At 36.3% G+C, this 20,128-nt stretch overlaps 1 protein-coding gene across 3 annotated transcripts in view; it reads right to left on the minus strand.

Moving 5' to 3' along the window:
• Window positions 1-2,759: 2,759 nt before the first annotated feature.
• The window catches only part of LOC120624435 (diacylglycerol lipase-beta), a 92,898-nt gene continuing 75,529 nt past the window's right edge, over window positions 2,760-20,128 (minus strand). For 2 of the 3 annotated variants that reach the window (XM_039890972.1, XM_039890973.1), the window contains exons 4-14: window positions 18,255-18,367; window positions 17,302-17,523; window positions 16,390-16,705; window positions 13,947-14,070; window positions 11,665-11,788; window positions 10,973-11,098; window positions 10,245-10,337; window positions 8,779-8,933; window positions 8,389-8,541; window positions 6,298-6,410; window positions 2,760-4,275 (exon numbers count right to left, since the gene is read on the minus strand). In XM_039890972.1, coding sequence (XP_039746906.1) covers window positions 4,101-4,275; window positions 6,298-6,410; window positions 8,389-8,541; window positions 8,779-8,933; window positions 10,245-10,337; window positions 10,973-11,098; window positions 11,665-11,788; window positions 13,947-14,070; window positions 16,390-16,705; window positions 17,302-17,523; window positions 18,255-18,367 — 1,714 coding nt within the window. In that variant the 3' untranslated portion in view covers window positions 2,760-4,100. The remainder of the gene's footprint in view (window positions 4,276-6,297; window positions 6,411-8,388; window positions 8,542-8,778; window positions 8,934-10,244; window positions 10,338-10,972; window positions 11,099-11,664; window positions 11,789-13,946; window positions 14,071-16,389; window positions 16,706-17,301; window positions 17,524-18,254; window positions 18,368-20,128) is intronic. The other variant, XM_039890974.1, reaches the window with a different exon arrangement.

The following is a 20,128-nucleotide window of genomic DNA, read 5'->3' on the forward strand; positions in this document are numbered from 1 at the left end:
GTAAAGTTTGTCAATACGTTTAAGCCTCCATAATATTCAGCAACATCTACGCAAAGAAATAAAACATCGGACCGAGTGTGTAGAGATTGGAATGTATATCACCTATTCTATGTATAAGAGGTAAATGCTTTAACGTACGTAAACGTTACCGCTACTGAGAAAATATTATATAATTTTTAAATATTTTTATCAAGTTCGCTTAATTTGATCCCCAAGGTATCATAAATTATCATCATAAGTAGAGAGTTTGCATTTTGTTGCATTTAAGAGTAATTAAATTTGCACCTTTATTCAATGATCTTTTAAGCAAAAAGAGGAAGGTAGGTATAGAGGTTACAGTAAAATAATTGTTGACCGAATTTTCCGTTTGTGAAGCTAAGTTCAGGGGGTTACTACCATAGCTTAAAGCATTATCACTTTGATTGTGTTTTGTTTTAGAATTAAAATCCTTATTCCTATATCCAAGTTATGACGTATGAGTTATGACATGTAGTGACATCAAATCAGAATATACTAAGTTGTCACAACCCCTCCTCTTCCTTCGATTGTCGTACGAGGCGATTAAGGGAATATAACGGAGAACTGGCAGAAGTGTCTTCTATGTTACTCCTACCATCTACTGCGATCAGAACCCGTCAGCGTGGTGGTTATGGGCAAAACCTCCGCTGTGGGAGGACTTTACTCCAGAATTGGACTGTTAAGCTATTCATAAATAAGGCTAATCAACTCAAGCTATAATAAAGCGATACCGTGCGATTTTTTCTTCGTCAACTTATCTGTCTCTTTTTACTTATAACATCATTGCCTTTAATACACGAAGATATCTATGCTAATTGCGCCTACTTAAACAGATAAACAATACGCGTAGAAATTAGAATTCCTGCAATAAATTATTATTTACAGATACCTAAGTGTATTGATAAAAGAAACGTTTTGTGTCTTCTACATAATTGACACCGGTAATGCAGTATCCTACTCTAGCATCTATTTATTGTACTTCGTGGTAGCTTCACAAGTCTTAACATAAAGTGCACTGCGATTTATAATTTATTTAAAAATAAATTGCTTGTCAATTGAGCAAATAAAATGTGAGTTTTCAACTCCATCTAAAGCAAGAGAATTCAGTTTCGTTTAAAGGAATATAACACCGATCATCTAATAGAGATCAGAACGTTCTGAACGCTTCTGAAACATAGCCTTAATGTTTAATAAGCTTAACTATGTACAGTAATTTGCAAAATCATAAACTAGTTTTCAAACACTCCTTAAACTATTATATACCACTTTAGATTCAGTTGTACGATACGAAAGTTGATTTAGGACAAATTGTAGCACAGTAACATCACCACCTTACTTATTTTACTGTATAACAAAATGCATATGGTCATTCTTTATACATTTTCTCATTACTACATCATAATGGTTTACGATTATTACGAAATAAGCAATACGTTTTTAAACCACAGGTCATTTAGCTTTCATTGTGTGGCCCGAGAGTTTGAAAATACGAATCAGCCTATTAAAATGACTAAGAAGAATACCAATTTACATTAATGATCGATAAACAGCCTGAAATAAATAAATACCCTTAACCGAAGTCGAATCGAATAATCGAAGAAACTTAGCTATACTATTTCCTACTCTTTCCTGTGTTCTAACTCAATTGTTTAATTTAAAGGATTATTAGATCATGTACTTATTAATTATTTCACTAGCCCAATGAGTAGAAACGCACATCTAAAGAGGTATATAATAATCCAAGATACACATTTTGTCAGTTGGAAATTAACTTCATCACAGTCACAGTCAGTTATCAACAGTTAACCTACTAATGCCGCCCAAAACTTTTTTGAAAACTGTAAACATACATATATTTACTACGTAAGTTTACTTTAAAACATTTATACAATGCGAAACACAAGTATGACATATTTGAGAAATTGGTTAAAATTGATTTTATATAATTAACTATTAAATTATTATATTTTGATTTTGCCTTGTACTAATTTACATGGATGTTAAAAAAAATATTTTCTTTCTACATATTTACATTTGCAAAAAATATAATAATAAAAATCTGATTTCTTACCTACCACTAAAATAAACACAGCTGAGTTAGAACTTGATCAAAATCATTAGTACCTATATTGTACTACTTTTGGCATACACATATTATACCCTCGGCATACCTGACAGGGTCTCTTAGACACACTGTCACAAAATCACCATTATAATATTAAAACTAAATCTCTACCCATGCACACACTCGGGACTCGGTGCAACACTGCCAAGAAACTACATTTAAAATAATCAAGGCATCATGAATATTATTTAAAGTAACAATAATTAACGCAACATTTTAGATAAGTTTATATTACTTTACGAAGCCATATGATATAGTCATATAAAAAAATAGTTTTAGTTAAGAGTGTCACTATATAAAATAAATGGTTTTAACGCCTTGCAAACAGATCAGGATCCGAAATTGTTTTAGTTGATTTTTATTTTTCTTAGTAAATACTGATGATTGGTTTTATGTATCCTATTTGTAAACTTGATTCCTCAAATTATAATAATAAAAAAAATATCTCAGTTACGTTACAGTAATAACTGCAAATATGTAAGACTAAAACATTTATTATCACATTTACAATTAAAGTTATTTATTTTGTTTATTAACATCAAATAAAGAAAGAAAAAAATTTTCGTATAAAAGTTTAAATGTAAATGTTAGATTTTATATACCTACCACTTGGTTTATTTGTTATATTTATAAACACAGAACATTTTCTGGTTTATTTTTGTTCATTTGGCTCCCTAAAATTATGATAGGATATACTTAAAACTAATACCTTAATTTATTTTAGTTGTCCTTCTTTTAAATACATATAATTTTATCGTGGGTCCTTGAGAGCCACAAGGTATTAAACGTAACTTCCACCAGGCATGCCAAGGGTTAATCATCAATGATCTTTCCTTACCCGTATTCACAAACATCAGATACATATTCATAGTAGGTAATGTTTGTGATTACAAATGTAACTATATTTCGTATCTATTATATATTATGTTCTAAAATATCATCATTAAAATTATACCTAATAGACGTCTGTTTTACCTATCTTACCTAAACAGCGAATCTATCATGCGGAGGTGTATATTTTATAAAAGATTTGTTCATAATTTTTTTTATTTTGCTTAGGTTAGTTATTAATACGGACCTAGTTACTATACAAGTGATCAAAGCATAGAGGCCGATACCTTTATTTATACTATTCAGATTAGCTCAGGTCACATGAGCTATAGAAATTATGAATTCCCTTATTTACCTAGTTCAAGGGTATGTTTCATTGGTTGACCCAAAGCATGCGGGGATTCCCCGCGGCACAGGGCGTACTACTCCATACTAATTATATCTAGGTATACATATACTATTTTGTTTACAGAAAGTATGTCATATATTTACAGATAGATCTGACCGCGGCTCTTCCCGTGTGTATGTACGGTTTCTACTGCTCTACAGTAGGACAATCTACAAAGTTACTGTCACATAGTATTCAATGAGTTAAAATCATTAAATGCCTTAATACCAATTATATGACAATTTATCAGAAAATTGGGGTAGCCAAATCTTGTAACACACACACGTTAAACAGCAAATATGTAATTAAATAAAACATTTCTCTCCTACTCTCAATGTTTTACGTATTCTTTGTAATTTATTACCATTGTGAGATTTTATACCTCCGCAAGATATTAGTTCCATCATTTTCATAAAACTGAGACTCAAATTTTGTAAAGCCGCACACCACACCTTCCCAAACTTCCGACCGACCGACTTATGTATCTATAAGTAACATATAATAATTAAAGAGAGTGATTATTATATATGCTTTTTTATCCTACTTATTGAGTTGAACGTAAAATGCTCTGATATCGAGACGATCTTGTCTTTCTTTGCTACTCCTATTAAATAAGTTTGCCTCGAAGTGTCGAAGCCGGTCTCGGTTGTTGTATCACGCCTAGGTGATAACAACTTAAATGTTTACAACAAAACACTGTTATAGTCATACTAAATATCACTTGAAGCTTAATGAAGCTTAAATTACTTGAGTTACACGGTATGAGTGTTTCTCCTCGATCACCGTTTGTATCGTGCGGTGCACATTCTCCGGTAAGTGGTCGAGCAGCATTCTAGGCATCACTTGTAGTTCCATGAAGTCCTCAGGACACGCCCACCGCATCTCGTACGTTGGCTCCTGCGTGCGCACTTTTCTAAAGAAAAAACGATATTACTTAGCATAATTTTTCTGTTGTACATTAATGGCTAATCTTAGGAATTAAGATTTACATCCGAGGCTGTTTTAAAGCTGTAGAAGTATAGCATGAGATGCAGTAGGGTTGATTGCGCTGGTATAATGCTTGAAGATAAAAGCCACAAAACATAGCTAGTAATAAGTAAGGCTATATATGAAGGCATCAGGGGTAGAGGACGCCCAAAAACCCGGACTACAAAAGTGTCCAATGACATGACAACTCTTGGTCTAACGCCAGAAATTACACAAGACCATCCCTATCCCTATCCCTATCCCTACTAATATTATAAATGTGACTGTAAGTTTGTTCACACTTTCACGAAAAAACTTCTTAACCGATCCTCATGAAACTTTGTACACATATTCTTGGAAGTGTTAGAAGCAATATCGAGGTTTTAATATGTGTTTAATTTTGCGTAAACTGTGGTTGGAGATAGAGGACAGAACTCCTCATCGGACAGCAGCAAACCCCTTATTTAAGGCTCAAGTATCGCTAATACTACATACTTGAATTTTTTTTAGATCTACAACTAAATTTAATGCCACATCAAAAAAAAAAATCAAACGCTGACGAAGTCGCGGGCAACAGCTAGTAAATTATAAAATGGCGGAGTATGCATCAGATGGCAAGTATCAAAAGGGCCGGCCTAATAATGGCTAATTTTATCAATTGTCCTTTATCTATATCAAAAAAATAAATTAAAAAATAAGGGATAAAATTGTAAAATGCGATAATATATTCGATAGGTACTGTGGCGTTTTCTATCTATTAAATAGATACACATACATTGTCTCACGTACACAAGTAGAGAGGGTAGCAACAAAGTACAGATTGGAAGTGCGTCTGCACTCGTGACTGCGCGTAGTTGTGAGCCAACAAATTGTAAGTATTACCGAACGCGTAACGGCCATTACAGGTACTTTATTAATTTACTCTATAATCCCTGGAATGTTATAGGTAGGTTAACTATTATCTTTGCCATAACCAAACACTTTATTAAATTTTTTCAGGTTTTTTAATTTTTTTTATAAATAATGTTTGTATTACCCTTCCTCCTCGCCTTCATTGCTTTGTTCAGACATAAATATTAATAGCAGAAGAAAGGACAAATTAAAACAACAAGTCTGAATATAGTGCTATCCTTTTTCACGAATAACAATTTGAAAAGGGTAGCACCGCTTTTAGGCAACATGGTAACACAAAGTAATACAATTCTTTTTGAATGTTTCCTGTAGAAAAGGACAGCACTATATTAGACACATAAATTTAGCTTACTTTAAAGTTTTGCGTTGTCCTATTACTATTAGGATAAGTGTTGTTCTGAAAAAAGGGCTTTGTACCTATTAGATTTAAATTCTTCACTTTAAAAAAAAATAGGAATTTCATATAATTTTCCAACTCCTCTTTCACCTTAGTAGGGATGGATGGATTTACGAAATAAGGGTTCCGTAATCAATCCATATAACATTGCCTACGTGTAAAGGAAGTGGCGTCAAATCGGTTCAGCCGTTCCAACAATTTGCCCGACCATACAAACATCATTATCATTATCAACGCATAATACCGGCCGACTACAGGGCACGGGTATTTTCTCAGAACCAAAAGTGTTTAGACCTTAGTCCACCACGCCGGCCGAGTGCGGACTTCATACGCCTTTGAGGTTATGGAGAACTCTGAGGCAAGCAAGTTTCCCCTTTAAAGCAAGTGATATTTAAATCCCTACAAATTAAGAACGTAGGTAAATATTTCTCGAACTATATATATATATATATATATATATATATATATATATAACATATGATCGAACTCGGAACCGGAGCTCCGACGAGTAGGCTTAACATCAAACACACGAACGAACACTTAAAATTGCGTGGTTAGGTTTTGACCGATATCTTTAAAATTATAATTATTTGCTTAAAAAGTGTCAGTTATATAGAAAAAACGGACATATACTTAAGTATTGATTAACATAAAACCTACTTTTCGATTCCCATGCGCTTGCGTCGTACGATGTGTAATATCCTGCCGGCTGTGAACAATCGCGCCGATGAGAACCGCCGAGCGAATACGTTTCGCGACACAAGCGCCGCCTCCTAAAATAAGTCACATCTATTATCTAAAATGTTCTGATAACGTAAACAATAATAGCCACGGATATATCATCGCATGAAACAGTCATAATTATTGATCATTACCTTCAGGGTTTAAGCCATATTACACAACGCTGGCCAAATACGGATTTGTAGACTACACGATTTTGAGAGCATTGTAACTCTCAGGTATCTCAAGTTTCCTTTCGATATTTTCCTTCACCATTGAAGCAAGTGATATTTAATTGAAAAGTAAGAGGTGAGGCTTAAAGCAGTAATATTTTAAATATACTACAGGTATACTGGTCGCCCTAAACATAAGTATAATTCTGAAACAAAACATTAAGACAACATGGTCGGCACCACCGTCAGTAATTTTGAAACAGGGCTGCATTAAGCGATGGTAGTAAGCTCCCTGTGCGAGAAGGTAAAATCATCGCCGATTGCCAAGAAATTCTGGACTCCCAAGACCAAGATGGCAATCCTAAGATTCTATAGATGCAAACCGACCTTTTGACGTAAAGATAAATACGTAGGCCCCATTGATAATTTGGTAGTTCTCTTTGAATTTTTTGGATACTGTTTTTTTTTTTTTTTCTCCCGATGTTGACTTTTAAACTATACAATAAAAAATAACATATATCCCTAAGTTCGGAAACAGCATTAAAATTGGTTTTATTTAGCAATGTGGACTATATGGACTAACGTGGACAATGTGGACTAACTTTTCGTCACTTATGTAGTTTTTTCAATGAAATAATAACTAATCGAAAAATCTACTCAGCAAACCTTCAGTTCTGTTTTTCACATATTTTATACTTACAATAAAAGTGGGTACAGTGTATTAATAACATGCAACAAAAACACACAAAAACACAAATTAAATACCTGGTATCGAAATTATTAATCATTCAATATTTTTTGTTTTTTTTATGATTGCTGAAAACATTAATGGGTTTGAAACTTAAAGATAAATGCACGAGTAAGAAACAACACACCAATAAAAAAAACAATTAATGAATGGAAATTATGTAGATAGCATACCAAAACAATTTTCAGATGCTTTTTGATAAAGTTAGTTTTAATTACAGTAACTTTTGCACAATGGTTGACAAATCAAAAAAAAACACAAACAATACACCAAGAGATAAACACTTTTTAAAATGTAGTCTCGTAAAATCCGGCTAAGATTTAAATTACATCACGAATAATCTATATATTACTAATCACTTACTAATCTTGCCTAAGTTTTATTTTAGATAATTGACTAAGCAGTATCTAAAGCTCAGGCTGGTAATCAACCTAATACAAAATCTTTAGATGACAGACTGATATTAGTAGTGTTGTCCTTATCTACAAAGAATAGAAGGAAAAAGGACAGATACATTCTATTAAAACGGCCATCTGAAAATTTTGGATTAATTTGATTATTATAGTACGGGCGTAAGTCGCAACTCATTCTTCAATGTTGAAAATACTAATGATGTTCGCGGCATGGATACATCGCGGGGGGATGCACCATTTGCATAATATGTTTGGCATAGAGTTAGTGTAAAGGACAGAGTAACATGGGTTACTATTTATCCAAACACACGGTTCCCATGGGATTTGTGAAGAGCACGGGCTAGTAAATTATATTCCCGAGTTACTCGTATGTACAGTTGGCGCTTCAAATGTGGACAAAATTTCAGCTGTCATCTATGTAATACGTGTTTATACCCTTAGTCGTGCTCCACGCGACATCGTATCGGAACCCTTAATAACTTAGCGGCACGTTCTTGTCGGTCTTCTGGATATATTAGAGGTTAGAGCTGTTACTATATCTATAGCCGGCTTTTACGAATGTGCAGCGTAATATAAAAGTTAGTGTCACTCACGACAACGATGAACACACAATGATTTGAAGATGCGGTGATTCCCAAGCGGACGGCACGGTACACGGCACACGGCACACGTAACCTGGTAAAAAATCTCAACTGACAGCACTCACGGTCGAGACGCTCTGCACGAGCAGTGCGTCTGAGTCGTCCGAGTTGTTCGCCTCCAGGTCCTCGGGCCGCCGCCATGTTGATTCTAGATCCCGCGCCGGCACGCCGAACAACGCGTAACCGAAGCCGTTCAGCATAATCCGATACTGTAACAATTTAAATAGATTACAGTCGCTATAGGACTGACCAAAGAGGGCATACATTACAAATAAATAAATAAATATACTAAAGTGCCAGTACCAATTTATCCGCGGACTAATTTAAACAAACAAATGTGAGGTGGTTCACTTAGTGAAGGGGTTAACAACATTTTAGTCTCCTGGAAAAACGAATATAAATTTGAATATTAATTTTTTTGAACATAAATACATGATAGATTGTACCTTGGGCAGCTTGGTGGCATGTATGGTCTGAATGACCTTGGTTCGCAGATTCTCTATGCTGTGTACGCTGAGACGCATCACTAGGTCGTCGCCCACGCCGATAGACAAAACAAAGCTCTCCGTAAACCGGGCTGCGTCGCGGCTTATTAGTCCAGCTAGAAATTAAATGTCAGGATTAACAGGGGACAAAAATTACATCCCTTAGCATGGGATAAAATGTGCGCGTACACCTGCCAAAGCATGGACACAGGGAATAGGAGAAGTTTACCCCTTAACCTAAAGCTGAATTGGCAATGGGCAGGGCATATAGGGAACCGATGGACGTTGGGGTCTTTAGATGCTGGAATAGTGACCCCGCACCGGTAAACGCAGCGTAGGTCGGCACCGCCGCCGCTACCGCCGCTACCGCCGCTGCCGCCGCTGGAGGCAAGCGGCCCAGTACGGTCGATTGTGGAAATCCCTAACAAAGGCCTATGTCCAGATAATAATAATGCTTTATCAAAGACTTCTCTGAGTCTACGCTCTGTCAGGCCGCCCGTTATCGCACCACATGCCGACTCAAAACAAGCTTTTGTAATATTTAAACATTCAAACTGATTAGTAATTTGCAGCTTGTACACTTCAGTAATTCATTGTGCTTGATTTGTCGTTTATATTCAACAGTTCGTTTTGAAAAGCAAGTGAAGTTATGAGGCACATGTTATTGGTAATTGTTTCCAACTAAGTGTCAATGCTCGGAGAGTGGATAAAACTGCGGGAGATAATAACATATTGTCTCTTAGCCCTGGGAGAATAATGTTAGGGCATACAAGTACCAATGGCATGCCAACTGAAGAGGTTGTTAACTCTAGTATTCTTGATGGAGCATTCTGGTGGGTCCAATTAGGTGCTCTTCAATGCGAATTGGGCACTTTATTCAATGATTTTCAGTAAGTACTTAGATACCTAATCATTTTTTTTTTTAAGAACAAACTAAAAATAGCGTAGGTAGGTACTTTTTAATAATTAAGTAAAAAAATTATTGCAATTGTAATAGGAACCGATTTGATAAGTTTGTTTGTTTGAAGCGAAACTGTGTTTGTTTGTTTGTCCTTCCTTTACGCTCTAACTAAGCAACCAACTTGATTTTTGAGTTTGAGTTTCTCGAGTTTCTCTGGACAGGAATTCCGTAAGTAGGTTATAAATTTAAAAATATTGGTGAGGTGACGGTAGATCAGAATACAGTTGCCACCTCTTCTTTCCGCGGGTGTCGTACGCGGTACGAGGTGAGTAAGGGAATATAACGGATAACGGTCAGTAGCGTCCTCTGTGATACTCTACTCTCTACTGCTATCACGAACCCGTCTCTCCAGCGTGGTGATTATACGCAAATCCTCCAGCTGGAAAAGGCTTTTAGTCCAGCAGTGGACTGTTATAGGCTATTGATGAATATGATGGTAACATAATTATTTATAGATTGTCCTTACCTGGTGTTGAAAATGCAAACACTTTTAAATGAGGATATTTCGGTCTCAATTTGAGTGCTACTAACACTGCTACGCCTGCACCAAGACTGTGACCTGAAATTAAAACACGTAAGTTGCTTTTTTATATATTTCATAAATAGTGTCTTGTCCGGAAAAAAAAGCACGCACGTTTTTGTTTGTGTTAATTAATTTAAAAAAAAGTCTTTTTTTTTAAACACAAAAAAAAGACTATAAGTATTTTTTTTGTGTTTATAATTTTTTTATTACATTACTATTTATATTTCACGTTCTATCAGACCTTCGTGGAAAAAAATCGAAAAGAGATTTTGATTCGATTTTTCGAATAAAAAATTCTTCATAATTAATATTTATTTCAAGTAGGCCTAGTTTATATGGACTTTTGAAACGTCAAGTCTAGTATGTTGTAGTGACTCTACCAACGCCTCGGAAGGCACAGTCTACCGAGAAGAAGCGGCAGGAAACTCAGCAGATTGCTCTTTTTCAACATAGTTTTACAGTTTACAATCTTTAGAATTTTACTGCTTTTGAGAAAGCGTGAAGCGCTTGGGATTTGAAAGCATCTCACTTTTTACACTTTTTACTCCAATTCAGATACGGTTCTCTTGCACACCGATCCCACAACTAAGCTATGCATAAATTCTCTAAACAAATTAAAGTGACTCCTACAGGCGTTTTGTGAAACATTAAATAAAATGTTAAACTCCTACCCGTTAGAATGAGGTCATAGTGTGGGAACTGCTGGAAAGTTCTGTCAAGCACCGGCATTAGCCGCCTTAACATTTTGGCAGCACCCATTGACATGCCTTTATGAGCTGCCGTGTCTTCTGGTAAACCTGTAAAATGCAATAGGTAACAATTACACGTTAACTTATCATAACTATATTTAATTCTATATTTAAAACAATGTTTAATTCTATATTTTAAAAAAAAGAATTTCGAATTATGAACAACAATAAAACCTAAACTAATTACTATATCATGACGGCGTGGAATGGTGCCAAGAATGCTAACCGCATACTGCTTGTAGTCAAATGCGGAACAGCAGGCGAAAAAAAAGAGCCAGCCCTACTGTCTCCAGTAGAGCTAACACGCGCGCCACGCGATATCTATGTCTACCATTTTCTCGTCGTACTTCTATGAGATAAGATGTGAAAATTGGTAAAGATATGTTAGAGAAGAGGCAATTAAACGCTGTGTATTTTCTTGTAAAACAATTTTTTGTACATTTTTAATACAGATTTTAGCTACTTGTTTGTTTCACTGTTAGCTGAAGTCTGTAGTTCAAAGGCATCGTCTGATTCAGATAAAATATTTTTTTAGTTGTGCAGAATTTTAAAAGCTTATTTGGTACCTACTTAATTACTCCGGAATTTATCTTTGTTGATTCGTAATAACTCACCATCTGCTTCAAACTTTTCCGAACCGGCCGAGAAATCTGTGAAAATATCTCTCAATGATATGGAACCTCTGACGGCGACCACTATGCTCTCCCGATCGTGATCGGCTATCACGCAAAACGGCAACTATAACAATGAAAGCACATATTTTATAAAGTCAAAATCAAACGCCCCACCTCTATTATGATCGCCTACTTAATCCACAGATCTCGCAGAACTTTTTCATGGTCAACGGGCAGAAGCGTCCGGTCCTGTAAATACTAACATCTAACTGTTAGATTCAGAAATGAGGACGAGTCAACTCAACGAGTCGCTAAGCTGAAGTGGGCAGGGCACACAGTTCGGAGAAAAGATGGACGATGGTCCCAAGGTGCGTGAATGGCAGCTCCGCACTGATAAGTGCAGCGTTGGTCGACCCCGAACGGACAGTCGTAAGCGCGTCGCAGGGCGCAAGCGGCGTTGTTTTTGGAACTGCCTACAAAGACCTATGTCCAGCAGTGGACGTCTATCGATTGATCTTCTGTTTGCGGATGCCTTAAGTCAAACAGAGGACTGTAGGCTCTTAATAATAATGATAATGTAACTTAGCATATAAATGAACTTAACTTTGCAGTGAAGTAATCCATTCTTGTATTGAAAAAAAAAATAAAAATATTTAAAGTTTTAAAATGTTGAAGTATTTCATATAATGTTAATTAGGTGTGATGTTGAGTTAGCCAACATGAACTGTTACCTACTTGGAATACTTGGAATGCTTTTAAATATTTAAACTAGGTAAGTAGCCCGAATATATTAAGCTTAGTTTTTTGACTAACTGACTGTCTACCGACTACACCGATGATTGACAATAAATATGTTACTCTAAAATGTTTACGATTTCTTGTCAGACTTGAGAACTGACTAGGCAAACATCTATGAGCTGATTTCCGGTATGGACGTACATTAGAGAGGTGAACGAATACTTGTTTTAAGCAACATTTTGGACGACTTACGCAAATATTACAAATCAGTGATTTTGTCTGCATCACCAGTTAGGCCTATTGGAGGCTTATTAAAATCTAGAAAAGTTTCTTCGGTTCTTAAATATTATTTTGCTTTCCTGTAAAGTTCAAAAATGTTGCTTATAACATACACTATGTTACATTTACCGACAATGAAAAAAAATTGTAAGTATAAAGGGGGAAAATAATTAATGGATTATGAATGACTAAAGACTGTGTCAATCGATTACTTTGTGACGACATTACCATTTTCAGCTACTAGTGACAATGCATTTGCGATTTGCATATCTTCCTACTATGCAAATTGAATACATTGTAGCTACGCTACGCTACAAAAACTTGCAATTACCGATATCCCTGGAACAGTAGGTACTAAAAGAAAACATTCTTGTTCTTCTTCTTAACCTTAACTAAAGCTGGAGAAGGCTATCCACTCACTTTTATTAGCCTTCGCTTGCCACACTATCATCCCCTTTTACGCGCATATTTCCCATACCACATTCTTCTGGTAACATCTCCCGTTGTATGACCATAACATACCAGTCCACTTCTTCTCATGTTATCTGTCACTGGCGCTTCTTGGGCAGGTGTAAGGTATCAACATTAAAGTTTTTATATGCTATTGAGTTCAGAAATGTGGCTTTATACCATCGCGACAGACTTGTGAGCCGGTACCCTTATCCTCCTCCCACAATGAGAAGAGGTCAAGGCCGTAGTCCACCACACTGGCCCAGTGCGCGGATTGGTGAACTCCAAATACCTTTGAGAACATTATGTAAAACTCTCAGGCATGCAGATTTCCTCACGATGTTTTCCTTCACCGTCGAAGCAAGTTATATTTTTAATTACTTATAATAGAAAAGTTAGAGTTGCATGCCGGGATTCTACCTCGGCCCCCCGAAAGTGAAGTCGAGCTCTTACCCACTGTGCTAACACCGCTTCTAGGACTTAAACGATAAAAAAGCTTGAGTGTGAATTGCTCTTAGCTAAAACTTCATAGCTAAACGTTATTTGACCGGGGAAACCGAAAGCTAACTTAGCTTTCGGTTTAAGTTGGTGAACCTAGTAATCATCTAACTATTATGTAAACATATATGTAAGAACGCTTCATAATTGCCTGCGCTTCCTATAGGCCTACCTATTAATTTTAATTTAAAAAAGAATAGACTTTTTCGTAAAATAAATGGATGCGGTTATCGCATACAACCAAAACTACTCATAAAGAAATAAAACGAAAGGTTATTTTTAACTAAGTAGGTATTTACTGAAGTATCTAAACCTACTTCAAAGACGCGATTGTTGAACGATGCGAAGATGATGTCATCTGCAGAGAGCTTTGACATATATTTGACTCCGGCGAAGTGGCAAAGGCAGCAATTGTCGTCTGTCACTATAGAGTTCTTTGGCCTGAAAGAAAAAATAAAAATAGTTAATTGAGTTAGAGGAATTGTGTATTATTTCAAAACCTAAGATAGGCCAGATTACTTCAAAAACAATTTAATAATTTTAACATGTAGTGGCTGTTTGGACAGAATTGGACTTTAGATGTATCTATCCCATGCACTTTTCTGAGATAAAAGTAGGCCATCCTAAACTGTCCGGTCTATAAACTTTTTGCCAAAGAAAGCTTTGTTGCTGCGTGATTGCCTGGACAAGTGACAAAAACAATTTTTTTTTTTTAATATTTTTTTTCTGCAAAAATCACTTATTGAATGGCGATTGCCATTCAATAATGTTTTTATTATTTTCCGGTTGACGCTTAGCTAGTCTATTAATTTCTATTACCGGAACTTCGGAGTATAATCAATATATATCACACAAACCGATGAAGGTAATATTTTAGATAATAACGATTTATACTTCACAAATTATATATCTTTATTATCTAAAAATAAGACGTTAAGTTCTTTTCCATTTAAATCTCGGTTACTCCACACTTGTATCCATAACTGTGATTGCGGTCTAGTGAAGTGTCTAGTTCCTGGCCACAATCTAGGAAATAGACACCTAAGTATTTCCTATTAAAAAATCATTTAAATCTAGGTGTTGCGAATTTAGTTACTAATAAACTTAGCGGTACTTGATAATATTAAATTTTGTCTATAGAAATTCAACATATGTCGTTTTTATTGCTTATGTGTAGCTAATCTTAGCGCTGACGGCTAGGTATATTGTTTAGTATCATTTGAATCGTTCGTTAGATTCATAAAAAAAATCATAAAAAAAGTGCGAGTCGGACTCGCAAACGAAGGGTTCACTACCATTATCATAGCTAAACATTAACTCGACTGTGAGATGGTTATAACAAAAATAAAACCAGGCTAAGTTTGTTGTGGGCTGTTCTTAGACCAGGGCGCGTTAAGAACCATCCTAACTTTAGTTTTAAGTTAACGAATGCAGTTGCTGGTGCCGGAATGGCAGCCCGTACTGGTAAGCGCAGCGTTGGTCGACCCCCAACGAGGTGGACAGACGACATTAAGCGCGTCGCAGGTAGCCGTTGGATCCAAGCGGAACTTGGAACATCCGTTGGAACTTGGAACTCCCTACAAAAGACCTATCCAGCAGTGGACGTCTATCAGTTGATGTGATGATGATGATGATGAATGCAGTTATCGCCATCACCTAACATTAATGTTAACGTGTTAAATGTATGAACGCTTCATATGTGCCTGTGATAAGGTCTACTTGACTGAAACATTATTAAATTAGAAATAGATTTTATCTATAAAACGCCAAAAAATAATGTCTTTTACAGTGTACTGGAGCTGGAGCTCCCTTAAATGTTTGTTTTAATCTATCTATTCCTATTTGTTGTTATAGCGGCTTCATGTGATACAGTCTGGTGACAGATGTACAGACAGACAGGTGGGAGACCAGCGGAGTCTTAGTAATAGGGTCTCGTAAAATTTTGGGTACGGAACCCTAATTAACGGCAACTTGACTTCTCGAATTTACCTCTCCAATTGGGCAGTAGCATTGAGGCTAATTGTCGTCTGTCCGTTAGAAGTTTATTCTTATCTCACAAATAAATATAATTATAGCATCTGTCTGTGATATTGAAGTACTTATCCATCTGTCTTTTTTATTATTTGAACGAGCACTTAGACAAAAAGTATTTGTATGCACATGTTCGTACGTGTTTTGTACTTGTACGTAAACGATTGATCTAGCCGAGAGCTGACGCAAACTTAAACGAACGTCGCAAATTCAGAGTCAAAATTAATGTCAAACAGATATTACCTACGTGACGTTACAAAGCTACCTCACGCTTCCTTCGTTTATTGAATGGTATCTTTTTATTTTATTCTAATAAAGGCCGCTCTCGACTGTAATACCACTCGGTGGTATGACTAGTCGGTGGTAGTCTTAGATGGTAGCGGATTAACCTGTTAGGGGTATGGCAGTTAGCATTACGTAACCCATTTCCCTAAATCGTACCAGATCGCTAAATCGATTGTCGGTAACGGTGCTCTAAGCAACTAGCGTAGTAGACTTCACCCTACCATCAGACCAGACCAGAGAATATACGGAAATATGAAATCCAAAATGGCTCTTGCCAGGTAAAGGTACCCCACCTTTAAAGCTCTCGTGAAAAAATGCTTTAAAGCCATAGGGCGTTATTAAAAAACGTAGCATAACACTGCATTACTATTCTGACGTTATGCCACTTTCATTAATAAGGCCCTTAAGACTTAAAGTACAGTTGGACAGTCTCAGAAAACTCACCTGCAACAGCAGCAAGTCAAATGCCCCGCCAGTTTACAGAAACCAGTGAAACAGTGCCGGTATAAAACATATGGCCATCCGTATGCAGCTATCGAAAGCCTGAGGTAGTGCAACGCATCATCCAAATTCATCCAAGGCGGTGTTTCTGAGAATACTTTGTTGACGTCAGTGGTGTAAATCGGTTCCTCGTCATTGAGCATTTGTATTCGGCGCATTTCCCTCGTTTCACGTTTTTGACGCACTCGAAGAAGGACGCATCCGGCTACTACGTCTGATGGGACTAAGTCAGTTGATCTGAACAAAGCGCTGAGCAGTGCTGTGAAACAGGAACACGTAATTTAGATATTTAGGGCTACCTTAGGGGTAATGCATATTGAAAATAGCATTAATATCTTTCTTGTATTATGATAGAGTCCCTTATAAAGTTGGCATCGATGTGAGAAAAAAACATCCGGCTGTTTATTCATAAGAATTAACGAAAAATACGTTTTACGCTTTTATGAATTACGATGTACATAAAACTACTAATAAATTCGTATGTAATCATTAAAAATTTGAAGACAAAATTTTCGAACTATCTTTTGGAATTCGTTTATTCATATTCAACTTTCTCATTTAATTAAGATTAAATACCCAACAACGGGTATAATTAATATATTATTATATATAATACCTACCCGTTTTAGGGTGTTACAATTAACTCAAAAAATAGTATTTTCAAGTAAGTTGTTGTACACTAAGTTGTTGTTGTGTAATACCATTAACAGGACTTTGCAGGGTTATACTTAAAAAGTCTTTGGATGCTTAGTAGCTATCGTACACGATTTTTGTGTAAGACTTCGGCACGATCGATTAGCGATAGAGCTTGACATTTCTTTAATTTTAAGTTTGGATTATTGAGGACTATCTTACCAGCAACCTGTTGAAAGGCCTCCTTGCCATGTTCGTCTCTCTTTAACCAGCAAAACGCCCACCTGAACCTTCGGGACCATAACCCAGTCACTTTTCTGTGATGTCGGACCTGGTTCGGAGTGTCCTGCATGTCGCCATAGTTCACAGAGCCCAAGGGGTCGAACACCATGAACAAACCGAATACAGTCAGGGCTAGTTGAACCCAATTGAATAGGACTATACCTGAAAATAAATTCTTTAGTTTATCGTTTAGCTACAATTTTACTGAAAATTCATAACTTATATACCGTACGGTTGGTAGAGCTTCTGTAATTTAAAAAAACAAAAATATTTATTTCAAGTAGGCTATATATAGAGGCTAAAGGTAGAGTACTATATACTATATAAGCACATTTAAAGCCTCGAGTCTGTCTGTTGGAAAGGCAGACACTACCCTGCAGTTGCTATTTTCCAACATAAGCATTTTACAATAATTATTCTATCTTGCAACAGCTGAGAGTGGCAACAATGTTATTAAGAAATTCATTTATGAGTTTTAAAGACCTCTGCGAGTCCGTTAGTCATTTTAAGCCGTAGTGCAAAAAGAGGGGTTTATTAAGTTCAGCCGCTTTGTCTTTTCCTCAGTGCCGTAATGCATCTATGAATATGAACTGTGTAGTGGTATAGGCTGATCAGCCTGAGGCGTAGGTGTTAAGCCTCTTATGGCTGTAATTACACCGGCAACCGCGCCCTTCGAACCGGAACACAGCATTGCCTCAGTGCTGCTGAGCGGCAGATGAGCAGCACTGTGGAAATGCTGTGTTCCACAGTGCTGCTTATCTGCCGATGATGGTGTTAGTCCTTTCGCAGACAAACTCTACTATTGTTTATTTACATCGCGTTACTTGTTTTTTCTATTAAAATCATTTTATTACTCGTAAACACAAAAAAATTAGATTGCAAGGAATACTCACTTTGTATAACAATACTAGAAAACTTATCCTTTACAGTACACTCTATGACTTCACAGAACATCCACATGGTCCCCATTACATTCAACCCAACCTCGGGCAATACTAAGAATACTCTGAAACAAGAAAAGGGAATATAAATATAAGAGATTTATAAAAGCGCTTACCTCTATTATATCAATTGATTTCTGTGAATTTAAGGCACACAAAAGCTGTTGCCTACTTAAGAGGACTTCGGCCTCCCTGTCGACGGGATAGCAGTGGCGTGCACAAGATTTGTGACTGGGGTAAAATGACGAGCTTCGTAAATATTTTAGGGTAGGCAGTGCTTTTGTGCATATAAGAAGTGCACGCCACTGCGGGACAGATATCGATGCACGCTCTAACTTTTAGAGTTACGTGCAATTAAATGTCACATTGATGGAACATCGGAACGAGAGAAGATCTGCATGCTAAAGAGTTCTCTATAATGCTCACAAAGGCGTGTGAAGTCTTCCAATCCGCACTTGGCTTGGATGTTGGATTCAACTCTTCTCAAGAGGAGACCTGTGCTCTGTGTAGGGAATGGATTGATAAAGAAGATGATGAATTTTTCTCTATTTTATTTCTCAGTATAAGTGCACACACTTATCAGGGTTTTAGATTATATTACCAGCCAAAAATTAGAAATTCATCATTTCTAAATTGAGACACCAGCCAAGATGGAAAATATGGGAAAATAACGGAATGGGTTCAAAAAGCTATCATTGTCTGTCTATACAGATACGGGCGTTTGCATCCTTAAACTACATTCTTATTTAACTTCTGGTAAGATCAAATTTCAAAACTAAGCACTTACTTGTGTAATATAAGTCAATGGGCCGTTTAACACATAACAAGACTTTTATACTGCCCCATTGGCGTGTTTGACTACGCATCACGAGGTCTTGGGTTAGACTTCCCGGAGAGTACGTTTAACCATCGGTCCCAGTTATAATTATCAATACAATTTCAGGTGATAATAGCCGTCAAAGCGGGGCAAAGACCCAAAGCTAGTTTTCGTGAAGTGGGCTTTGTGTGGTGGAATATAATATCTAATATAGGTAAAACCTTTTCGAAATGGTTCTGCAAAAACCCTAATGATGCGTACCTAATTCAAAAATGCACTGAAGTACGCAGTGTTATGTGGTGTATTATGGACGTATTGGGTATTCATTGTGTAAAGGATATCCAAAGGAATAGATTATAGTAATAACAAAGAAGAATGTCGCCACAGGACGCCCGCTCTAGACAACTAAATGCCGCGGGGGATAAAAACATAGTCTTTCTATCATAGTACGCGATGTTCGGAATATTGCTTTCATAATATTTTATATATTAAAAATTATTACGCATGTACTTATTGATGTTGGACACTTTACGAAAATAGTAACATTATTTTAGTAAGCAACACACTTACTTATTCAGTACTTGTCCGTCCATTAAATCGTAATTCTGACACCAATTTGAATTGAAGTCTGTGATTGTTAGACAACTGCCTCATAGTTCTTTTGATAATTGGCATGATAGCATAAATCGAACTGTTAGAAACTATTTCTCCCAGCTACTCTTTCAAGCGACTGAAGCGAATTTTGTGTTACTTTTATGTTTGACACGTATAGGTTTACGCAATTATATTATGTGCTACTTTTTATTTCGGAAATCCATCCCTAATGGATTGAAATGTGGGTTTTTACTAAATTTAAATCCAAAATATAGAAGGTACCTTCCAGGAATAAGTTATGCGTTGAAGAAGGGCCTTCGACAATACTTTGTTATTGAAATTGAATGAAAACACTTTTATTGTACATCGCAGGGAAAAATATAGTAGTAAAACTTAAGATTTGAAAGCCTATTAT

This window comes from Pararge aegeria, chromosome 6 (genome assembly GCF_905163445.1).
Source record: "Pararge aegeria chromosome 6, ilParAegt1.1, whole genome shotgun sequence".
Lineage (NCBI taxonomy): Eukaryota > Metazoa > Arthropoda > Insecta > Lepidoptera > Nymphalidae > Pararge > Pararge aegeria.